A 25,981-nucleotide genomic window follows, 5' to 3' on the forward strand; every position below is an offset into this window, starting at 1 on the left:
AATTCTTTATTATACAGAGAAATGCAAACTCCAAACCCTGCTGACTTATGACCTAGAAAGACCACTATTCTTAAGGGAGGCATATTACGTTAAGAGGACAGCTAACCTCCTGGAAGTCCATCTCTAAGGTTAGGCATAAGCCAGTACTAAAGTGCTATTTATGGCTCTGACATTTACACATTTGTGCAGACCCTTTTGAATCCAATTAAAATAAAGAGATTATTTGTTTAAAGGTATTATTCAATATGAAAAAAATCCTTATGTTTATCCCCAAAACTGGTTCATTCACATTTCAAAGGATAATCCCCACGACAATATTAATACTTCAGAATTGGTGAATAAGTCTTAAGTTTACTTCACCCAGGCTCATATTTTGTTTGTATATTCACCCTCGGACTTCACTTTTCCATCGATGCATCCCAATTTTTAAAATATTAATATAAGAAGTCAGTTTAGCTATCTCAAAATAAGTCACTTATCCAGCATCTTGCGGATAAACTATTCCATTAAAGTTAAAGGCTAATTATAGTTACGGCACTAAAACTTAGTCTTTTAAAATTTGATATGTCTCCAAAACATATCAAACTTTCTATCGTGACAGAGACTACTGAAGATAAAAGAATTTCTTCTCATTGATCACATAATCATCAATTCACAAATTTGTAACTATATGGTATAGTAATTAATACAATCTTTAACCTTCAGTTTGGTTTTCAGGTTTCCTCCCTACACGTCTATCTGGTCTAATTTCCACTGGCTGGACATATTACTTGCATAACAGCAAAGTCTGCTGCTTCTCAATTGCTTTGGACTTAATGAAACAGTGTTAAATATCAAAGTCAGTAAGGCACTAAGAAAACACTTTAATTTAGGGGATTTGTGAATACATGACTTGTTTTGGTCTGAATGTATTTATAGAGATTGATGGAAGATTACTCTCTAGATAACTGTAGTGTTACTAGGTGGTTGTTTAAAATTTGATATTTCTTGAGATATAGCAATTATGACTATGTAAGATAAAGCAAAACAGAAAAATAAGGTGTCTTAAAAGGAACTACTCACCACTGTACCCCAGGTACTCCGACTGTGGTTGTGACACATTGCAAAACCTCAAAAATAAAATTTTAATGAACAGCAATGCAAAGGCTTATCGCGTGATTTCCTACATTATTCTTTTTAATAACTACATTCCACTTGAAATAAAGATCTTTAACTTATTCTGAATCAGGCACCACATCATATACAAAATAGACATTTTTTAAAAAAGATTTTATTTATTTACTTTTAGAGAGGGGGAAGGGAAGGAGAATGAGAGGGAGAGAAACAGCAATGTGTGAGTCACACAGCTCAGCTACCTCTCACACGCCCCCAAGCAGGGACCTGGCCTGCAACCCAGGCATGTGCCCTGAATGACAATTGAACCTGTGACCTTCTGGTTCCCAGGTGGGCACTCAATCCACTGAACCACCCCAACCAGGGCCAAAATAAACTTCCTTAAGAGACATAAAAGCAAATAGCAACATACTGACAACTGGTGAATCTAGAGGAAGGATATAAGAGGATTCATTGTAATAAGGAAAAGTTTTTAGAACTATTATTCACTCAGGCAAAGGGCTTACATTTGAACAATTACTTTGACGTTATATTTACCCTCATCTTCCGTGGCACTCAATGCAACCACTGGATATATTACACTAAGTATATATCCACACACACAAAAATATGCAAAAAGACATGACTGAATTTTTTTTTTAATTCACATTTATCCGTTAACAACTAATTTAAGGAAGGCAAAGACATTTTTTGTAAGACTAAGAATATATAAAGAGATGAAATAACAATACTCCCTTTTTGTAAGTACAAGTGTTTACTAGGTTTCAAACCAGTCAAAAAATCAAGTGTGAGATACTTTATTACTCAATGCCAAAAATTACACTGTGTTAGACCTACCACAATCCTCTGACAGATTATGAATTTGCTGAATCATTTGTTCAGTATCCTACAAAATAATATACAGAGAAAATAAAACTGAATATTAATACTAGTTACACTTTGTTCAAAAAGCAAAAATACTCCTTTTCCCCAAGTAAGTCAACCAATAATTAGTTATATGTCTAAATTAAATGTTTCCTTTAAATGACACTTTTCTGAACAATAGAACTACTCCAATGCCTTACTACGTTCGTTTGACTATTCTAAATAACAAAAACATCAGTATTTTGAGCATGGACTGAATAAATACTAAAGAATTGCAAAATATTCACTCATAGTTACTGGCTGAATTAAAAAGTGAATTGAAAATCATTTGGGGTCAAAAATTACTTCAAATTCTAGTTAAGATAATAAAGAAAGGCCACTGTTAGCCCTTCTTTTCAAAGTCATTTCACAAAAACAGTAAGAAATACAAGAAATACAAATAAGTTCTACCTTGATTTCAATGAATAGATATTGTAACTAACAACAAAAGATGAAGACAAAAGCAGCTCAGGGCCCAATGAAGATACCAATGAGAAACAAGCCAATTCATGTCTCAGAACCCTGGAAACATTTAGCAATAGGAGGTATCAGGTACCAGGCAGAAAGTGAGGGCCCGACTAAAGGTTTATATAACAACATTCCAAGAACTAGCAGGAGTGTAATGGCTTATTCTCTAGAAAACCTGAAATAGATACACTTTAAAGGAGATTGAAAAGCCTTGTCCATGCTTACAGAGCTTGCAAACATCTTTTAATAACCCGTTATTTTTTAATGATTGCACACCATGAAATCACCAATTATCTAAGGAAGGCCTCTAAACTATAGGTTAAAAACAAATGGGTAGAGAGCACCATTGAAAACTTGAAGGAACAACACATAAGTACAAGAAAATGTCAGGCTATCCTTTAAGAAAGTATAATGTATTCATGAAACAAGAGCAGGATGCTTTTAAAAAATACATTTTATGTAATAAAAAACAAGGAAAAGCTACTAGAAATTTTAAAATATGACAGCTGAAATAAAACCTTCAATAGAAAATTTAAAGTCAAAGAAAACTTCCACAAAGTAGAATGAATTAATCAAGCTGCAAAATAGGAAATTACACAAACAATCCAGAAGGACAACACCCAATTAAAAACAGAAAATAAAAAGAAGAAAATTATAGGGCAGGGTGAGGAAGGGATGCAATAACTTCAAAAAGTAAAAGACCTGCCCTGGCTGGGTGGCTCAGTTGGACTGAGTGCCCGCCTGCAAACTGAAAGGTCACCGTTTTATTCCCAGTCAGGGCACATACCTGGGTTGCATGTGAGAGGCAACCATGTACCTCTCACACATCAAAGTTTCTCTGCCCATCTTTCTCCCTCTTTTCCCCTCTATCTAAAAATAAATAAATAAGTAAAAGACCTGAAAAAGCCCACCAAGTACCCAGAACAACAGATTTGTAAAAAAAAGTTTCACCCACTAAGATACACCATTGTGAAATCTGTTACCAGGAATTCAAAAGATTTTAAAAACTAAAAACAACCAGAGGCAAACTAGGCCACAAATGGTGAGAGAATGAGAATGATACTGAACTTGCCAGCAACATCAGGAGCTTACAGACAATTAAGTAATGCTTTCAAAATCCTAAGGGAAAATTGTTTTCAACCTAGAATCCTATGCCCTGTCAGATATCAGTTGTGTGAAAGGGAAGAATTAAGACATTGTCAGATACGAAAATTCTCAAAAAAATTCCTGCCCTGGCTGGTGTGGCTCAGTGGATTGCATGCTGGCCTGCGAAACAAAGGCACACCCTTGATTCCCAGACAGGGCACATGCCTGGGTTTCAGGCCAGGTTCCCAGTAGGGGGCACATGAGAGGCAACCACACATTGATGTTTCTCTCCCTCTTTCTCCCTCCCTTCTCCTCTCTCTAAAAATAAATTTTAAAAATCTTTAAAAAAGAAAATTTCCCTCTGCCACTCACCCCTTTTGCAAAGAAGCTACTAGAGGATGATATACTCCAAGACAGTAAACTAAAAACAGTTATCACACACAAGACAGAGGCTAATGGAATTCCCAAGGCAACAGCTATGCAACAAACCTAGTTAATAACCAATCCATTACTGAAGCAGGAAGGAGAAAAGGTCTAGGAGATATGTGCAGGGGTAGGAAAAAAAAAAAAAAGATGATCTCTCTGATGGTTTGACTGTGTAGAAAATCATTTTGAGAGGTCGTTGGAGGACCTGACAAGGGGTAAAAGGAAATTAATCAAATAAAGGGAATTAAAAAAAAAAAACTTACTTAATCCTTACCCAAGGATATGTTTTTGTTTATTTTAGAGAAAGGGAGGAAGGGGGGAAAGAACACTGACAGTTGTTTCCCATCTGCACCCCACTGGGGATCAAGCCCACAACCTCGGTATGTGCCCTGACCTGAAATCGAACCTGCAAACTTTTTGTTGTGCAAGGATGATGCTTCAACTAACTGAGCCACCCAGCCTGGGAAAGAATTTTTAATTTCACAGAAAAGGAAATATAGTTATAATAGACTATTTGTCTGGACAGGGCATATTTACATGTGCATATCAATGTAACCAGTGGATATCAATTTAACAAAAAAATTGGGATAAAGAGTGGGATGAAATTATAAAAGGTTAAAATTTTTATCTAATATTAAATCAGTGACTCAAGAAATGGCTGTATAAGCATATCATTTGAAAATACAGCGGGATATAACAGAACAAAGAGCTAGAGGATGCCTCTAAAGAATGGGACTGGAGATGGGGAGGGGACAGGACAAGAGATTGCTTATTTTTGTTATCACAACTTTTTAAAAACATTTTTAAAACTTGTTTTTAGAGAGAGTGGAGGGAGGTAGAAAGAGAGGGAGAGAAACATCAACTGGTCACCTCCTGTATGCCCCCAATCGGGGACTTGCCTGCAACCTAGGCATGTGCCCCAACTGGGAATCAAACCAGCAACCCTTCAGTTCACAGGCAGGTGCTCAGTCCACTGAGCCACACCAGCCAGGGTGATTACCTTAATTTTCTAGCAATATTTTATTTCAAATGTGTATATATCATTGATAAAAATTAACTTTTGAAAACTTTCAAAGCACAGTATAAATTATTATAAAAGAGCCAACCACTAAAGTCAACTTTCATACCTATATGGCCATACAGAATTTCTGAAGCCTTCAGAACATCTGCATCATCTCATTAAATACATGAGGTTAAAAACAAAAAACAAAAAGCAAAAAACCCTGCCATATACAAGAGACCATAGGCTCACATGTAAAATGTAAAACTACAAAATTTTTAGAATAAGCATTAAAAAATCTACAGGATCTAGGACCAGAGGGAGTTCTAAGACACTAAAAGCATGATCCATAAAAAGAAAAATTAATAAATCAGACCATTAAAAATGTTAAATTTTGCTCTGTGACAACCCATGTTAAGAAGAAAACACAAGATATAGACTGTGCAAACCACATATCCAAAAATGGATTAGTATCTAAAATGTATAAAGAACTCTCAAAACTCAACAGTAAAAAAACTCAAACCCAACAGTAAAAAATCCAAACAATCCAATTAGAAAAATGGGCAACTGACTCAAACATTTCACCAGAACATACACACAGAGCAAATAAAGACATAAAAAGATTTCCCAACACCTCTGGCCATCAGGGAAATGTAAATTAAAACCACAATGATATTGTCACTACACACTTACCAGAATAGCGAAAATATAAAATAGTACCACCACCAAATGCTGCTGAGGATGCACAGAAATTAGATCACACACACTGCTGGCAAGAATGGAAAACAGTACAGCTACTCTGGCAAGAGTCTGGTGGTTTCTCATAAAAAGAAACATGCGACTTGACTTCCAGTTAAGATGGTGGCATAGGTAAACATGGTCTGCCTCCTTGCACAACCACAGCAAAAAATTACAACCAACCTACAAAACAACTATCACGCAGAATCATCAGAAAATCAAGCTGTATGGAAGCCCAACAACCAAGGAATTAGAGAAGACACATTCATTCAGGCGGGTAGGAGGGGCAGAGATGCGGAAGGGGGGTCCCATACCCACATGTAGTGGAAACATCGGGAGGGATACCTCGGGGACTGAGGGATCCCAGCCCCACAACAGACCACCCAGCCAGGGTTCCACTGCCAGGAAGATAAGTCCTGATAACTTCTGGCTGTAAAAACCAGTGGGGGCTGGGACAGCAGAAGAAACTGCAGGATTCTCTGGTGTGGGCCCACAAAGGACTTTAGACTTATGCAGACTCCTTCTGGGCTCCACCTTGAAGGGCACTGTGGCATATGGGGAGAAACTGAAGTATCTGGCATCAGGGTGAGTGCCAGGGGACAGCTTCCTCCTGGACAAAACTCCAGAGGCCAGGCAGTGATACTGTCCCCCTTCTGAGCCCTACCCCACACAAAGCCAGAACGGCAACACCATATCGGAGATTCCATCAACCTGGTTCACAAGGGTTGCTCTACCATGGCGATTACCTAAGGCTCAGCCCCATCCAACTTACCAGTGAGCTTTTTTTCCTTTTTCCTTTTAAGATTTTATTTATTTATTTTTAGAGACAAGGAGGAAGGGAGAAAGGGAAAGAAATATCAGTATGTGGTTGCCTCTCACACACCCCCTAAGAGGGAACCTGGCCTGCAACCCAGGCATGTGCCCTGACTGGGAATCGAACCAACAACCCTTTGGTTCACATGCTGGCACTCAACCCACTGAACCACACCAGCCAGGGCACCACTGAGCTTTTCTACAATAGACCACGCTACGAACACAGTGAGTCAAAGCAGCTCTACCTAATACACAGAAACAAACACAGGGAGGCTGCCAAAGTGAGGAGACAGAAATATGGCTCAACTGAAAGAACAGAACAAAACTCCAGAAAAAGGAACTAAACAAAACGGACATAAGCAATCTATTGGATGCAGAGTTCAAAACACTATAGTTATCACGATGCTCAAGCAACTCACTGGGAACTTCAACAGCATAAAAAAGACCTAGGCAGAAATAAAGGTTACACTAAGTGAAATAAAGAAAAATTTATTGGAAATCAACAGTGGAGTGATGAAGCTGAGAATCAGCTCTATGATTTGGAACATAAGGAATAAAAAAACATCCAATCAGAACAGCAAGAAGAAAAAAGAATCCAAAAATACAAGGATAGGCTAAGGAGTCTCAGGGACAACTTCAAAAGTACCAACATTGAAGTCATAGCAGTGCCGGAAGGAGAAGAGAAAGCAAGAAATTGAAAACTTATTTGAAAAAATAATGAAAGAAAACTTCCCTAATTTGGTGAAGGAAATAGGCATACAATTTCAAGAAGCTCTGAGAGTCCCAAACAAGATGGACACAGGACCACACCAAGACACATCATAATTAAAATCTCAAAGGTTAAAGATAAAGAGAGAATCTTAAAAGAAGCAAGAGAAAAGGAGACAGTTCCCTCCACGGGAGTTCCCATAAGACTGTCAGCTGATTTCTCCAAAGAAACTTTGCAGGCAAGAAGGGACTGGAAAGTAGTATTCAAAATGATAAAAAGCAGAGGGAGTTCCCATAAGACTGCAGCTGATTTCTCCAAAGAAACTTTGCAGGCAAGAAGGGACTGGAAAGTAGTATTCAAAATGATAAAAAGCAAGGACCTACAACCAAGATTACTCTATCCAGCAAAGCTATCATTTAGAATCAAAGGACAGATAAAGTGCTTCCCAGACAAGGTAAAGATAAAGGAGTTCATCATCACCGAGCCCTTGTTATATGAAATATTAAAGGGAATTATTTAAGACAAAGATCAATATTATGAACATTAAAATAACAAACTCACCACTATCAACAACTGAATCTCAAAAACTAAGCAAACAACTAGAACAAGAACAGAATCACAGATATGGAGATTATTTGGAGGGTTATCAGTGGGGAGGGGGAAGGGGGAGATTGGGGAAAAAGGTAGAGGGATTAAGAAGCATTCCCAGTTTAGGGCACAAGCCTGGGTTCCAGGCCAGGTCCCCCAGTAGGAGGCATGGGAGAGGCAACCACACATTGATGTTTCTTGTCTTTTCTTTCTCCCTCCCTTCTCCTCTCTAAAAATAAATAAATAAAATCTTAAAAAAAAAAAAAGCATAATTGGTATAAGTACAAAATAGATGGGGGGGGGGAGGTTAAGTATAGTGTAGGAAATGGAGAAGCCAAAGAACTTATATGTACGACCCACAGATATGAACTAAGGGGGGATTGCTGGAGGGAATGGGGGGTACCAGGCAGAGTGGGCCAAAGGGGGGAAAAGTGGGAAAACTCTAACAGCATATTCAATAAAATATACTTAAAAAAATAAAAATTTCCATTTAAAAGTCTGTATAAGGACTGTTATTGCTATAAAAGAAACAAATCAACACTGTCCTCTGTTCAGACTTTGATACATTGTATTTTTTCAGTCTCCAGAATAATGGTATTTCCATTTTCTAACATTTTACAACCTTGGATGCTCTGTTTCTGGGTCAGACTGGAAACTTAATGTTCCATCACCAGTTGCTGTTTTGCTCAGAAACATCATTTTTTATTTCTGGGGAAAAAAGGATAAATATCAAGCAATCACTTTTGCTTGTAACCCAAAATATATGGCACTGTCATCAAGGAAAATTTCTCATTTCAGATTTCCCTTCAGTTGAGTTTTCTTCACCAAAATTTTATTCTAATCATCTTCTCAAATTCCTTTTAATTCAAACTACTTTATTAATTCCCAATATTTACCTATTTGAAGGAGGCAAATCCATGATCATTATAAGACTTTTATCGGTTTTATTGGTTCAGACAATGTTCTATTAACATTAACCTGAACACACTCTGTAGCTCCTTTAAACTCTTCCTTTATGACCTATCCACAAGCACTTTCCCTACGCAGAACTCTTTAGCTTATCACGCAGTATCTATTTGTGCTAAATAACGACTGTAAATTAAAACTCAGCAAGGCCCTGCTTCTCTACTCATCATAGATGCTAGCTACCACATTACAAACTGGGCAGCCTTGTAGTTTTAAAAGTTAAAACAGATTGCCACTATTTGTCCTATTGGTCTCTCCCTTTTACAAACCGAACAGAAATATTAGTATGTCCTTTGCCATACCTTGTATACCACTGTACACTATAATTCTTAAAAAGAAAATAATTATCCCTAACATTAATCAGCTTAACACTGCTACTGTTATGCTCTAAATTTGTAAAGAACAAGCAACCTGAATAAATCACTCGATATTTGATTGTTGACTTGTTACTTCCCCACTCCTGTCAAAACAAAACAACAAAAATACTGCAACTCCACTTTTCTTCTTTTTTTAAAAAGATTTTCTTTCTTTATTTTTAGAGAGAGGGAAAGGGAGGATGAAACAGAGGGAAACACTGTTGTGTGAGAGAAACATCCAATTAGCTGCCTCTCACATACCCCCAAAGCAACCCAGGCAAGTGCCCTGACCAGGAATCAACCCACACAACCTTGGACAACGCCCAGTACACTGAGCCACATCAGTTAGGGCAGCAAATCCACTTTTCAAATTAAAATTGATGAGTAGGAGAATCATTCTATCAATTTTTTCAAATAAAACAATGAAATTCTTAGAATAAGAAACACGGTTATAAGTAGGACTGGATATGGATTCTAGTCAAAACTTTTCCACTAATTAGCCATATACTCTTTCAGAAACTTCACCAGCCTATTTTCGGACTCTTAAAATTCATTGTAGTGATCTTTCCTGCATCAACATTCCATGATTCTAACATTCCAAGGAGTTCTGTGTAAATACACGTAACAAAAGATAAATCTCTCTTCAATATCTGAAAGTGCAGACCAATGATACTAAAAGCCTAAGTATATCACAAGGGTCCTCCTGACTCAATGACAACTGGTCAACCCTAGCTATCACATGGAACAGTGAGGAGCTCGCTGTCTGTGATAAAATAAAATGCTCTTTTAGATAGCTGGGTTAAGTGTTGAATAGCTTTTATTTGTTTGGTTTGGGGTTTTTTTGGTAATAAAATATACATAACGTAACATTTACCATTTAAACCATTTTTTCAATTATGGTAAAAGAAAATACATAACATTAAACTTACCATCTTTACCATGTTAAGTGTATAGTGCAGTAGTGTTAAGTATATTCACATTGTTGTGCAACACATCTCCAGCACTTTTTCATCTCACAAAACTGAAATCTGTACCCATTAAACTCCTTTATTCCCACCCCTCATCCCCACTCCCATCCTCAGGGTACTACCGTTTTACCTTCCACCAGTCTGCTTTCTGTTCCTATGAATATGACTTTAAATACCTCATTAAGTGGTACTTGTGTTTCTGTGTATTTAAACAATTTCTTAAAGACTTTATTTATTTTTAAAGAGGGGAAGAGAGGGAGAAAACAGGAGAGAGAAACACATAAGTACAAGAGATACACTGACTGGTTGCCTCTGGCACACCCCTACTGGGGACCTGGCCGGCAACCCAGGCATGTGCCCTGACTGGGAATCAAACCAGTGACCCTATGGTTCACAGGCTGGCACTCAATCCACTGAGTCACACCAGCCATGGCTAACAATTAAGTGTATAATTCAGTGGCATTAAATATGTTCACACTGTCATGCAACCATGACCACTATCCACTTCCATAACCTTTTCATCCTCCCAAAATGAAATCTGTAAGCAATAAGCAATAATTTCCCATTAACTGGAATTCTGTATCCATTAAGCAATAACTCCTCATGATCCAGCCCCCAGGCCCTGGTAACCATTATTCTATTTTATGTATTTGTCTCTTCTACATACCTCACATAAGTGATTTCATACAGTATTTGTCCTTTTGTGTCTGGCCTGTTTCACTTAGCATAATATTTTCAAATACTGCAGCAGCATATATCAGATTTTCATTTCTTTTAAAGGCTGAATAATATTCTATTATGTGTATATACTACACTTTGTATGTACAGCAATCCCTTGAACATGTGGGTTGTTCCGATATTTTGGCTACTGTGAATGCTGCCACTCAACAAACAGTAACAAGCGATGGTGATGATGTGGAGATAATGGAAATCCTGGTGCAGGGCTAATAGCAATGCACAACAGTGCAGCCACTGTGCAAAATAATATGGTTGTTTCTCCAAAAAAATAAAAACAGCATTACCATATGATCTGGCAATTCCACTTCTAGGTATATACCCCAAAAGGACCGAAAGCAGGGCCTTGAGCAGTATGACAAAATTCATTTTTGATAAGTAAATCATCCTAATGGGTATGAAGTGACATCTCATAGTGCTTTTTGGCTTACATTTCTCTAATGATTAGTGATGATGAACATCTTTTCATGTTCTTACTGGCCATTTGTATATCTTCTTTGGGAAACTGCCTGGGCAGTTTTTAATCAAGCCTAAAAATATGTGTTTGAATGAAAGAAATTACTCAGGCACTCTGACACTCCGGCAGCATGAGCCACTTACTGCCTGAGTATCACAACAAAGCACAGACACATTTAATATGACAAAGGTTTTGCTCATTTCTCTAAAATGCAGCTTCTCCATATAAAAAGAGCTCAGTTCAACTCAGTCAATCAGTTCTTAAATGCAGGTTAGTGGAACCATCCTACTCGTCCAAAACTTAGTAAAAACACTCAGACAACAAAAAGGATGCATTCATTATACCTTCCCTAGGGGCAAGAGCCTTTACCAATTTAATTTCTTACACAGAACCCAGAGACTCCATTTCCCAATGAAAGATATTCCCTATGGGAAAAGTAATAATAAGTCTAGGAGTTGAAGGATTAACAATACCAAAAGGTAACATATTCAGTTAAACAACTCACAAAACTTCTGCTTTGGGACAAGTACACATAGTTACCATTATCACTACATTATGGCCAAATCAACCACTGAAATTTGCTTATCCAAAACCAGTAACTCTCTTTATCAAATACTTCTCAATCTTTGAAATTTACTCTAAAAGTACTCTATTACCTAAAGAGCTGATATTCTTAAGTAAAATCTGCTCCTAATCTGCATCCCATATATAATGCTCAGAAAAGAGGTAAACAGGAAAATACTAAAATAAAACGAGCCCCAATTCTGTATTAAAGAATCCTGGTTGTATGCCTCTGTCTGCCGGCTTTCAATCATTATCTATAATGCATCCATGAAACGCAGGGACTCTTCTAGGTGCTTAGCATCTATCAACAGCAACAACAACAAAAGGACAAAGATCTCTGACCCTGACCAGTATAGTGTAGTACAATAGGTTGATCATCCTCCTGCAAAGTTAAAGGTCGCCAGTTCAATTCCTGGTCAGGGCATGTACTGGGGCTTGTAGGAGAGGCAACCAACAGATGGATGTTTCCCTCTCATTCTCGTGACAACTCAAATTTCATTATCATGTATAATTAGAGAATGCTTTATACTTTTTTTAAAAAGCAAAATAGCCCTGGCTAGTATGCTCAGTGGACTGAGCGCCAGACTGTGAACCAAAAGGTTGCAGGTTGGATTCCCAGTCAGGGCACATGCCTGGGTTGTGGGCCAGGTGCCTGGCTGGGGGAGTGTGAGAGGAAACCCGTTGATGTTTCTCTCCCACATCGATGGTTCTCTCCCTTTCTCCCTCCCTTCCCATCTTTCTAAAAGCAAATAAATAAAATCCTTGGGGAAAAAAAAACTTACAAAGAAAACACAAAAAAAGAACAACCCTATCAACTGATAAATTTAATATGTCCTAAAAGCCACACACACTCAAAGTATTTCTAGTCATCTGTACATTAGACAACTGGCTAGTTTAAACTATCCAGACCTGCACTGTCTTTCATGGCAGCCAACAGCCACATAATCGAGCACTTAAAATGTGCTTAAATTGAAATATACTGTAAGTATAACATACATACTGGGAAAGAATATAAAATACCAACAGTTTTTAATCTTGATTACATAATAAAACCTTTTGAATAAAATAAGAATATATTATTAAATTCTTCTTTTACTTTTTAAATGTCTACTAAAAAATATTATGTTTGCACCTCACATTATATTTCTTTTGGAAAGCACTGATTTAAGACAATAGTAGACTTCGCAGAGCTAATACATGTGTTGGAACCGTACTCAGAATTTTATACTTACGCATTTACTCATTTCTCAGCTTACACTGTTCAACACACCATGTAACAAAAAGAATCTAACCTATCAAATATTTTTATATCAAAATATGAAAGTCTCAGAATCTAAAGAGAAATTGTTCAGGAGATCACTTTCAAATACTTGGGTGGCCACTGTGTGCACAACATTCAACCCAGTAGCCTGTTCTGCCCCCTGGAGCAGCAGAAGGGCCACATATGCTATATTTAGCTCATAATTCACCGTGCTCCTACAGTGTGCCTGCCACCGGGCTAGGCGCTCTACTCTCATTGACCCATAAAATCCTCTCAACTACCCTGTGTGGTAGGCACTATCATTAACACTGAAGAAGAAACTGAAGCAGACAGGTTAAGTTACTTGCCAAAGTACCACAACTACTAATTTGCAGAACCAGGATTCCAACCCAGCAGGCTTTATCCAAAACCACCACGCTTTCTCCCAAGTAAAAAAACTACACAAAAACATTACATTATTATCTTACAGGACTGTGTTTTAGTTGAGTGTGTACTCATCACAAAAAAAGTGGAGTAAAGTTAATGCTTTGCTTCCTGCTCTCCACCCCACCCTTCTCAATGGCAGGTTAAAGTTGATCACATGAATTAAATCCCTGATCTTTTATACAGGTTTATTTTGTGCTCCCTTCCCCAGAAAGGTCCTATCCCACCTCTTTGGTCCCAATCCTTTCTTTCCTTCAGGCTTCATTTCAGAGATCATCTCCATGCATGCCAACACAGACTTCCCACATAGAGGCTAAGCTCGCCTCCTCCCCATGCTTACTCGGACTGTAGCACTGTGCACACTCCATCGTGATTGTCTTCACTAGACTGCTCCTAAAGGGGTCTATTATATGCACCACTTCTCATCAGCGCCTAGCATTAGGTGCTCAATAATTATTTGCTGACCTATCTAACCATCGGATCCACCCAGCTACAGCTTAAAAGTGGAATTAAAAGCAAACTTCGTGGTAGGAAGTGCTAACCCACAGGCAGAAACAAGTTCTAGTTTCACCAAATTTATGATAGGTCAAGAGAACAGTATAATGCTCAGTCAACAATGATTAGGACGATTCCCTCGGGAGTAAAATAAAAATCTATTTAAAACAATCCTTTGCCTGATTTGACTTCAGTACACTGTTTCATGAGACTGAATTAAGTAGCTAATTCATGTCACAAGAAATCCAAATCAACGATTTCAGTAATGCTACAATACAAATTGTTTGAAATCAGGTTTTGACAATTTTGAGAGTTCAAAGAAGACTGACTGCAGTTACTTATAAAAATCGACTAAATATAAAACTAGTTACACTTTAAAAAATGAGTCTCATTGCACTGAGTGCTGGCCTCCAAGTGAGTGACAGAGGCAACCATGTGTCCTTCAGGGTATTTACGGAGGGCGGGCTTCACACACAATTCACGTAACACAATTTGCGTTACTGCCACTAACTTTTCCAGCCAGAGTCAAAAGGGGCTTTCCTAGAGCCTTCCCTTTTCTTTTCCTAAACAGGGAACCGATTAAAAAGATCAACCTTTAGCTCTTACCTCCACACTAATTCTGAAACACAAGGTGAAAATACTGAAACCCTAGAGCTATGAGTGGCAAAATACTTTCCTGTAAATTCTAGAGTAAAGTAAAATAAAAGGGAGAACTTCAATCTTTCGGATTCGAGGTAAAAAGAAAAAGAAAACCGATCGCTTCCCTTTAGATTGCTGTTTCTATTGATGTCTCAGAAAGCACAGTTGAGGCAAACATGCCAGAGTCCCATCCCAGGCACGAGGAGCCTCCGATTGTTTGACACATCAATGGATTAGTCAACGCGGCCCAACTCACTTTCCCCTTGTAATGTGCTTTAATTATTCCTCACACAAACCCTCAAGTTTACTCCAAGTTATGACCATATGGAATCTTCTCTTTACCCCGAAGTATAAATCAGGTCTTTACTCAATGACTATTACTGCTTCAATCCCAACCACTACAATTAATTCCTTACAAATATCGACATCTAGTAGAGCCACACAAATATGGAAAAAGCCAGTCCAGCCGCTTAAAGAAATACAATTCTTTGCATATTTTGTAACAACAGGCACTGAGCAGAGTGGGAGACTCGAAAGCAAAAGACCAGATAGAAAGCATGGGAAGACGACCCCGCCCCAGTAAGCTCAATGCTGATTCTAACAGCAACTTGGGTCTGTCGCCTAGAATCGGAATCACTGAAACAAAGGCGTATATTACGGGAAGCAAGATGTCTGGAGTAAAAGAAACGGTTTGCAGCTAAAGAGACCATACACCATCCTCCCACAGGTCTTACCTATGGTGGAAATAAAGGTGGTATTGAAGGCATCATCCGAAAAACGAAAAAGGACGCAGGTCTTCCCCACTCCCGAGTCCCCGATCAGGAGCAGCTTGAAAAGCAGGTCGTACGTCTTCTTCGCCATTGGGAGGAGCGGCTCAGGCGCTCGCCGCCGGCGGCCCCAAGGGATCGGTCCTTCTCACTGTGGCCAACTCCTCACCCGGGCGTTCTCAGGCCGGAGGACCGGGAAAGCGTGGGAAAAAGGAGGGCTCGAGAGGGCGCGGGCGACCTACGAATGGCCTCGCCGAGGAAGCACCGACGGTGGCGGCGTCCGGTGCCTCCGAGGGCGGCGACCGCGGCTCCGCAGCCTCTCCCAGCCGCTCTGCCCGGTTCCGGGGAGTCGGTCGGGACAAAATGGCCTCCCCTCCCCCCTCAGGGCTGCTCGGCCGGGACGCTCCCACGGGCGAGCGAGCAAGCTCTGCCGTCGAGAGAGCGCGGCGAGCGTGAGGACAGACTCTCTCCCGAGCACAAACTCCGCGTTACGACACGGCGATGGCAGGAGGAGCCCAAGCAGACGAGCTCAGCTACATAGCCACAGGAAGCCGAGCCGCCCGGGCCAGAGCCACCTTTTCCCCGTGCCCTCTCACGCCGGCGTGCGCGCTGCCTGAGACGCACGCACGGACGTACACCCGCCCTTCCCTCGTGCCCCCGCCCTGCGGTCCACCTCTGCGCACGCGCGCCAGAGGATGTGGAGGCGCGCGGGCGCGCGGGGAGGGGCGCCTGGTCTGCGGGCCTCACTCTGAGGCCTGACCGAGAGAGAGGGCAGGGCGGAGAGAGGGAGGGAGACGGAGAGGCGGCGGGCGCGCTCCCTGTGGCAGGCTGATAGGGTGCCGGGCGTTACGGACACGCCCCGCGGGGGTGTTGCTGCCTAGTGACTGCGCAAGCGCGGCACGCTGGAGTAGCCCCTCAAACCCATTTTTCCTTCTCAGAGGCGCCCTCCTAGATTCGCTGAGGGTGTTCTGGGCTGTGTGTGTCGAGCTGGTCTTGACGCAGCCACAGGCTTAGGTGGCCTTGTGTTCTTATGTAGCTAAACCTCGTAAGCGCGAGAGAAAAACCTGCTCCCTGGGTCATTTAATAGCCACCTTGCTAAAACGAGACGCACCCTGGAGTGCCTCCCTCGTGGGCTAGTCGTGACAGGGGAAACATTCAAGCTAAATCCCGTCTTAAGGAGCAGGAGTTGGCGTTCAAGAGGTTTGAAATGGAAAAACTGGCCACGCTGCTCTGGTTGGCGTGATGTAATCTGCCTTCCAGGGCGAGGAAAGCGAGGCTGAGGAGCGCCTGGGCCGGGCGGGACCTGCCCACCGAGTAGTCTTCGGTGCCGGGCTCCACGTGGAGAACCCGCGCCAGGCCTTGGAACACGGAGGGCCCAAGCGCGCTGTGCAGCGAAGGCAGGTCCTCTCTCCTCCCCCCAAAATCGACCACCGGGCCCAGACCCGAAGGATCGCGAGGCCAACCCCAGCCCGACGCCGCCTCCTCCTGCATTTTCTTGTCAGACGCTTCACACTCTTCCCGTTAGTCTTCCTACTCACACCTCCGCTTTCCTCGCCTTCCTTTCTGCTCTGCCGTCGTCCGCGGGCTTCCTCCCTCCAGAGCAGCCCCAGGGTGACGGGGTCGTTGAACCTGACCCGGGAGAAAACCGCGAGACAGCTGCGGAAAAGAAACGGATTGAGGAAGAAGTAAACACTACCCTTTTACACTCCCCCACCCAGACGTGTTCGTGTTTGATAGGTAATTAAGATCAGTCTTTCGGGCAGTTGGGGTAATCATATCACAGTCGCCTGTGTTTTAAAGACTCGTTTTACGTGCTTCCGTCACAACACCCCCTAAAGCCTCGTTACTGGAGATGCTCGTCTTGTAGGTCCCGCGCCTCGGTTTGTGTCTGTGCCCCTCTTTTTAGGCTTGTCACTTCAACATTAGTCTGTCCTTCGGTTGGGAGTGTCTTCTGGGAATACCAACAATCCTAAAACAGGCCAGCTGTGGGAATCACAGAATGAGCTGTGGCTGGTCTTCACAGGTTTATTATCAATTCAGAGTCAACACTGAGCACTTCAGAAACATCTGTGTGCGCCTGATTCTCCCTTTCAGAGTGAGTTCTACTGCGCTGTGGGGTGGCGCGGTCGGCTGGCTAGAGCACTGTCCTGTCCACTGAAAGATTTCGGGTTCCATCCCTGGTCGGGGAGGGGGGCGGAATACCTAACTTGTGGGTTCATCCCCAGTCAGGGCAGTCTGTCTGTCTGTCTGTCTGTCTCTCTCTCTCTCTCTCTTCCCGTCTCCCGGCCTTCCTTTCTTCCTCTCTCTCTAAGAGCAATAAGTACATCCTAAAAAGCAATAAAAAAAGTTCTATTAAGTCAAGCCGCAGTGTTATAAAGCATTTTAGAATTATTATGATTTTTAAATGTAGAGAGCCTAGTTAATTTCCCTACATAAATTTTGGAGATAGTGGGCAGCTAAAAATGAAAAACTAAAAAAAAAATAATAATACACACAAGCTATCCTTTATCCCAGTTGTTTCCAGCAGTTGTATCAATTAGAGCCTTTTCTCCATGGACTCCATATTCTGAGATTTTAAGAATTGATTACACTTATTTCTCTGGCTGGTGTGGCTCAGTGGACTGAGTGCCTGCCTGCAAACCGAAAGGTCACCAGTTCAAGTCCCACTCAGGGCACGTACCTGGCCAGGTCCCAGTAGGGGGCATGCAAGAGGCAACCAATGTTTCTCACCTTCTCTTTCTCCCTCCCTTCCCCTCTCTCTAAAAGTAAATAAATAAATGTTCTTTTAAAGAATTACACTTATTAACAAATTTTATTTATTATTGGGTCAGGATCTTAGAATTGTAGGGCTGTCATAACTTTTAAATCATAATTCAACTTGCATGTAATTTACAGATGAGTCTAAAGCTCAGAGAGGTTAGGGACTTGCCAGAGATCATACTGTTAGTGGCAGAGCCGACACTACTACATGGGCTAGGAGAAAGAGAAGAAACCTCCACAGGACACCGTGTTGCATGAAAATGGGACTTGAGAGGCTCAGCCAGTACTTCATGTTTGGCCTCCCGAAAGTTAGTTAAGGGTTTTGCTGGAGTGAGGCCTAAGCATCACTCTATAGCTACCACTGAAGGCAGTCCAAGTGATCAGGCATGGGAAATCCCTGACTCTAGGGGAAAAAAAAGGAATAAAATGGGGATCTATGTAGGTCTACAAGGTAAACCTGGAATTGTGAAGTAATAGGTGATAAAGGTTGAAACTAAGTGAAAGAAAATGCCAATTTAGTACTAGCTTAGGGTTTATGCCTTTTTCAAAATTGTTCTATAAAGAATCGAGCTCAAATATTTGCAAAGCAAGAAAGAAAATTGGTAGGTGTATTTATATGTTTATATTATTAATTAAAGTATTATTTCTTTGTTTTTCTCGAAGAGACACAGATGGCCACCTCACAGTTCCAGTCTTCAGCTTCAACTCTCAGGACCTGCTTTATAAGAAATCTCTGCCTCAGAAGGTATTAATTGACTCAGGATCATCTTTGTCCCTCTTCCTGTGTCTACTTTCCAGTCCCTGGATCTCATTTCTTTCTCTTTAATCTCTCCACCCCCTGCTATCTCTGTTCTTAAGAATGGAGTGATCCTTTTCTTAAGTGGTAGCCGCACTGCTATGTCATCACCTTGTGGCAAAAACTACCCTTCCAGTCTCAGGGACTTTGATTATTTATATACTGCCTATTTACTGTGTCCATTTTTCCTGTCTTCTCCCAGGGACTTCCATGAGATACTAACTACTGATTGCTAAGAGGTTACAACTGTTTTTATCACCATAGCCTGCCGATATTCTGTTCTGCCTGCATATCTTGATTAGTCCTACCTCCTGTTAGAGAATTTTTGGCCCCCTGAGCCTTTCCCAGCCCACTGGATGTGTTTATTTTAGTCTTCTCCAGGGATGCCTCAGTTCCGAAGTGCTGGCCTCCTCATTCAGCAGTTAAGGGGCTCCAGGCCCTAGCAATGAGCTTTATTTCCTCTCCTAGCTTCCACACACTAGTCTCCAGACAAGTCCTATTTCCCACAGTTACTATGTATCTTCTTGATTGCATGCTCAGTTTAATGTGACTCTGTCTATGCAAAATGCACTCTCTTCTCACGCCAGCTACATCTCTTCAGCCTTCAGCTTAAATGTCCCCTCTATAGCCTGTCTTGCCCAACACTTTTGCAAGAAGGAACTTATTTCTCTTTTGAACTCCCATAGCACTTTTAAAAATGAATTGTTTCCCCCTTCTATTTCACAAGTAATACATATTTATTTTTAGACACTTAAAACCTGCCAATAAGCAAAACAAAAAAAAATTAATTATTAAAACTCCTCCCAACCACAGGGATGGTTACCAGGAGGGAGAGGGTGGGGGTGGAAGGGGAAGGGGAATACTTATATAGTTGATAACATTGTGATAAGTTTACATGGTGACAGATGATTCCTAGAATTAGTGGGTGATCACTGAGGTATAAAATATCAAGCCCTGGCCAGGTAGTTCAGTTGGTTAGAGATCATCCCGATAGGCCAAGGTTGCGGGTTTGATCCCTGTTCAGGGCACATACAAGAACCAACCAATGAATGCATGAATAAGTGGAACAACAAATTGATATCTCTCTCTCTCTCTCAAAATAAATAATTTTTAAACAAATAAATAAAAATGTTGAATCACTATATTGTACACCTGCAACTAGTATAGTCAATGTAAGATTCTATACCAACTATTCTTAAATAAAAAAATAAATTAAAAAAAAAAGAAAAAACTTCTATCCCCAGAGATTACCACTCTGGGGGTTATTCATTTTGGTGAATAGCCATGTGGATATTCCTCTATGGCTCTTTTTTTCTTTTTTTTTAATTTTAATTTTTTATTGTTATTCAATTACAGTTGTATGCCTTGTCTCCCCATCCCTGCACCGCACCACAGCTGAACCCCCCTCCCTCCCCCACCTCCACCCTCCCCCTTGATTTTGTCCATGTGTCCTTTATAGTAGTTCCTGTAATCCCCTCTCCTCACTGTCCCCTCCCCACTCCCCCCAGACCATTGTTAGATTGTTCTTAACTTCAGTGTCTCTGGTTATATTTTGTTTGCTTTTTTCTTCTATTTATTATGTTCCAGTTAAAGGTGAGATCATATAGTATTTGTCCCTCACCATCTGAGCATAATGCTTATTTCACTTAGTATAATTCTCTCCAGTTCCATCCATTCTGTTGCAAAGGGTATAAGCTCCCTCTTTCTCTCTGCTGCGTAGAATTCCATTGTGTAAATATACCATAGTTTTTTAATCCACTCATTTGCTGATGGGCACTGAGGTTGCTTCCAGTATTTGGCTATTGTAAATTGTGCTGCTATGAACATTGGGGTGCACAGGTTCTTTTGGATTGGTGTTTCAGGGTTCTTAGGGTATAATCCCAGCAGTGGAATTGCTGGGTCAAAGGGCAGTTCCATTTTTAGTTTTCTAAGGACATTCCATACTGTTTTCCACAGTGGCCTCACCAGTCTGCATTCCCACCAACAGTGCACGAGGGTTCCCTTTTCTCCGAATCCTCTCCAACATTTGTTTGTGGATTTGTTTATGTTGGCCACTCTGACCGGTGTGAGATGGTACCTCATTGTGGTTTTAATTTGTATCTCTCTGATGGCTAGTGATGCTGAGCATCTTTTCATATGTCTCTGGGCCCTCTGTATGTCTTCCTTGGAGAAGTGTCTGTTCAAGTCCTTTGCCCATTTTTTAATTGGGTTGTTTGTCTTCCTGGAGTGGAGTCGTGTGAGTTCTTTATATATTTTGGAGATCAGGCCCTTGTCTGAGGTATCGTTGACAAATATGTTTTCCCATACTGTTGGTTCTCTTTGTATTTTAGTGCTGTTTTCTTTAGCCATGCAGAAGCTTTTTATTTTGATGAGGTCCCATTTGCTTCTATGGCTCTTTATTTAGACATTTTTAAAATTCCTCACCCAAGGATATGTTTATTGATTTTAGGGCAGGGAGAGCGAGAGAGAGATACACGGAAACATCAGTGTGAGACAGAAACATCGATTAGTTGCCTTCTGTATGCACCCACCCAGAGATCAAACCCCCAATCTAAGTATGTGCCCTGACTGGGACTCAGACCCGCAACCTTTGATGCATGGGACAATGTTCCAACCAACTGAGCCACCTGACCAGGGCTAGACATTTCTTATGATGCAACTTCTACATTTTATGAAAGTACTTATGTACCTATCTTATTTTCTTAAATTGGATTCTCCTTGAAGGCTGTAACTATTGTGTATATCACTTTGCAGAGTTGTCTTGAAGATATAGAAAATCAAACATGTTTATTGAAGGAATAAGAAAATGAAACTCAGAGAAAGGTTCACTTTTCATTTCCTGGAAAGCAATACTAATTTGGAGAAATTTTCAAAATGTTGGGAAAAAAATGAAATTTCAAAAGTGATGGAAAGATAAAACCTTTGGAGCAATATTTTATTTACTTATTTATTTATTTTAGAAAATATATGAAGAAATCACCTAACTCCATGATAGAGTTTATTTCTATGAATAAGAAAAACTGTTAAAGCTAACAGAGAAATTGTGACATAGTGCAATGAACACTGAGCTTGGAGGCAGATAATGTAGACTCACAAACCTGCTCTGTCACTGACTAGCTCTGTAACAATAGATGATTCACTGAACCTCACTAAGCATATTTTTCTCATGTCAAAAAGACAGTACTTCCTGAGATTAATTCAAACATTAAACAGGATAATGCAAATTAATGTGCTTTATGTAGCATAAAACTCTATGCAAATATAGTGATTACTATTATTATTAAGAGGTAAGAGTGATGAATTGCATCACAAGGAACAAAAGCAGAAAAATTACAGGTGAGAATACTTATAAATGATCAAAGCCACAAGCTGTCCTGGAAGAAAATTGTCCCAAAGGAAATTCAGTTAAGAACAGGAATAGGTCAGAAGGAGGAGAAATGAAAGATTAAAACTGGGAGAAGAATTGGAACTGACTTGAGTTGCAAAGATTCAATGTATCATCAAAAGGAGTAATGAGACCAAAGGAAAGAAATTCAGTGGCTAAAGACAGCAGAACCTCCCACAGCACACTAACAACTTCATATTATCAGCTCCATCAGATGAATCCTGACTCACCTGTGTTGGAGCAATTGGTGCAGCACAGTGGTTAAAAACATGGGCCTTGAGTTGGCTAAACCTAGGGTTACACATCTGTCACTTGTTAAACAAAGAGCCCTGGAGTAAGTTACGTATAACCTCTCTATACCTGTCTCCTATTCTGTAAAGTGGAAACAATAGAAATTACCATAGGATTGGGTGAGGACTAAATGAGGTACAGTCTTTGACCATTAGTTAATGTTCAGAAATGTTATTACTCCACGAGAACTGAGAAAACTTTTTCTATTTGAGGATCAGGAGAGTACTGGAAAAGTGAGGAAAGAGGGATGCTCAAGGAGAGACTTGGAACCCAAATAGAATGGAAATTAATTCAGCTTTAGCTATCTCTCTAGAACACTGTATCAAGTGTCGAGACCCAGAGAAAGACTTAAAAAGACAACTTAAAAAGACAATGATGAGGAATATGCTTTAACCCTGTGTGAAGCTAAGAAATGTGAAGCTACATTTATGACATAAATTCATAGAGTCATGACATGATATAATGAAGTCACAGTTCAATTCCTGTGCTGTCTTGAATCCCTGTTCTACCTCATTTTAACTGGTCTTCTTAGACAATTACTAATCCTTCAAACTTCAGTTGTCTCATCTGAAAAGTGAGGTTATCAGTAGCTACCAAAGCAAGCTATTGTGAAAATAAAAATATTTCATGCAAAGAACCTGGCAGTGGGGCTAGCAGTTTCTGAAACATTGATTCTCTTCCCCCTATAAGATCATCTAAATCATCCAAGGAACTACTGTTTTATCTCTTATAATATCTAGCCTAGTGTCTTGCTTGAAATGGGGTTTTCAATAAATAGTACTTAGATTGAATTGCATCTGTATTAGAAGCGATCTTGGAAGCCATCTAAACTAACTTCCTGCTCTATGCAGAAACGCTCTAAGCAATGGCCGTCTACCCTCCTCCTCCACGTGGAGACTGCTGGTAGGCTTGCTGATGCCAAGAGGACTGCCTGCAGGACTTGGTATGTCTAACAAAACGGCATTCACATACTGTATGTAAGTGTGCTTCCCTGTTAACATCACCCACTTGCTTTCATCCTGTCCTTTGAAACGACACATGGAACAAACCTTTTCCCACATTCATGGGACAGCTCTTCAGCTGTTTGAAGATACCATTGATATTTTCCCCTCCACTGCTCCGAGTTAACTCTCTTCCTATAGTCAACTCACAGATAACTATCAACACCACCATTCAGGTTGCATGTGACCCTGTTGGAATGTGGCATTTATACTTAAACACTGTGCTAGAGTTGAGAACACAACCCTATGGGAAATGCCCGGATCAGGCTAACACTAGCAGGTAATAGAAATAAGGGCCGATTGGAATAGTCCCTAACACTGAGGTGATTTAACACCTGATTGAGAAGAAACCACCTTCCAGATGAAGCTTGCATTGTAAGCATTCTTTAAGTTACTAGAGCTTTTCAATAAATTATGATAAAAATTACATCTTACGTATACTCTTACATATGCAAATTTAAATAGACAAAGGAAAGGAATGACAATTCACAGAAGTATGAAAAAATATAAAGAAATGTTTTAGTTCACTCGTATTCAGAGAAATTCAAATTAAAACAACAATAAGGGAGTTTTTTCTGCCCATCAGAATGTCAAAAATTAGAAAAATGTAGATACCAAATGCATGTGAGGATGTAGAAAGACAAGAACTCTCCTGCATAGCAGGTGAGAGTCTGCTCCAACCACTCTGGAAAGCAATCAGCCAATATCTAATAAATTATGCGCATACCCAACAACACCACTCCTGGGTGTGTCCAAGAGAAATTCTCATATAGGTCCATCATGGCCTTGATTGTGGCAGCTAGATGTTGAAATCGATCTAAGCATCTGTTGCTAGGGGAATAAGTAAATAAAATGTGGTGGATGCATATTGCATTATCCAGATCACAAAGGGTTGGCTTGGGTTTGAAAATCAGCTAATAGGACAGCTCAGACACAAGTCAAGGTTGTTACCACTTCAGTTCTCTAATAAATTAGCAAACAAGTGAAGCAAAGAATGACTTTTCTAGTTCCTCACAGAAACAGGCTAAATTATAATGACTAGTACAGACCATTTAGAGGGAAGAAATTTGTCTAATGAGCTCATAGTCAGGACTGTTTTTGTAGGATTTGGCCTGGGGAGGGTCTGGATCAGCCTTCAAGAGCCTACCATCTACCACGTAAGAAAATTCTGTTGTACAGAGAATTGAGCCTGTAGCATCTGTCCATGGCCCATCCCACGTGCTATAAAATACTGTGTAACAGTATTAAGCTAATAACATGCTGCTCATACAGCAACATGAAGAACTGAACCAAAGGAAACAAAATGATCTGTAGTACAATGTCATTCCTGTAAATTAAAAACACACAAAACTATTCTTTATGAAGTTTCATACATATTTAATAAAATGCCTCAAACACATTAGAGGGGGAACCTATGGAGAAGGAAGAAGGGAAAAATATGAAATGAGATAAACTGAGCAGGACCTGGCACAGATTAAAAATGTCGGTGGCTAGTGTGCTAAGAAACGAGGATGATTAACTCAGTGCTCTCTCTGCCTCCCAGATCTAAATTTTTAAACAAAACAAAAGTGAGGAAGGGATTAAATAGTACATGGAGATAGAGGAAATTGATATTGGTACTCCTTATATATGCCAGAATAATAGAAAAGTGAGAAAAAAAAAACTTGATTTGGTTTGATAAAAAGAATACAGATTCTAGCTGGCTGTTTTTATGCCCAATTGCCACATAACATAACAAGAGTTATGCCAATTTAAAAGTTTGCGACAGACTTACTTGATCACATTGATTTGATCATGGAAGCTCAGACTTCCTGGAATCGTCTGTTCACGAAGCTTGGTGCTCAGCTCTCACCTGTCAGCCCTTGCCCAACCCTGTCTGGTTCCAGCTCTTTGGACTAAACACGCAGTTATTTGCAGGCTGCCCCACCTCCTTCCTGGAGCCAGAGATAGGGTAGTAACTCAGGGTGTCAAAAGCCTTCATGCTACATGCCAATTGATTTAGACACTGCCAAGATAATACCTGAGCACAGCCATCTCTATTGTCCAAAATACCCCCAAAAGGAAGCCAGACCCTTGTAACTCATACATCCAGAGTTCCACTGCCTTTTGTCCTGCCTCAGGGCACTGGTGTCCCTGACAGCCAAATGGAGATCCTGTTTCTTTGCCTTGTTCCCACTAGGGCCAGTCTCCTACCCTTCACTCATATTCACTCACTTCCTTGGATAATGGACATTTTCCAGATCTGTGGCCGCCCAGCATTGAATGGACTTCCT

General features: G+C 40.5%; 1 protein-coding gene across 1 annotated transcript in view; it reads right to left on the bottom strand.

Moving 5' to 3' along the window:
- RAB10 (RAB10, member RAS oncogene family) overlaps positions 1-16,096 on the bottom strand; it is a 71,018-nt gene extending 54,922 nt beyond the window's left edge. The window contains exon 1 of the mRNA XM_024552542.4: positions 15,443-16,096. Coding sequence (XP_024408310.1) covers positions 15,443-15,569 — 127 coding nt within the window. The 5' untranslated portion in view covers positions 15,570-16,096. The remainder of the gene's footprint in view (positions 1-15,442) is intronic.
- Positions 16,097-25,981: the final 9,885 nt, after the last annotated feature.

The sequence above is a fragment of the Desmodus rotundus genome, chromosome 5, assembly GCF_022682495.2.
Source record: "Desmodus rotundus isolate HL8 chromosome 5, HLdesRot8A.1, whole genome shotgun sequence".
NCBI classification, from domain to species: Eukaryota; Metazoa; Chordata; class Mammalia; order Chiroptera; family Phyllostomidae; genus Desmodus; species Desmodus rotundus.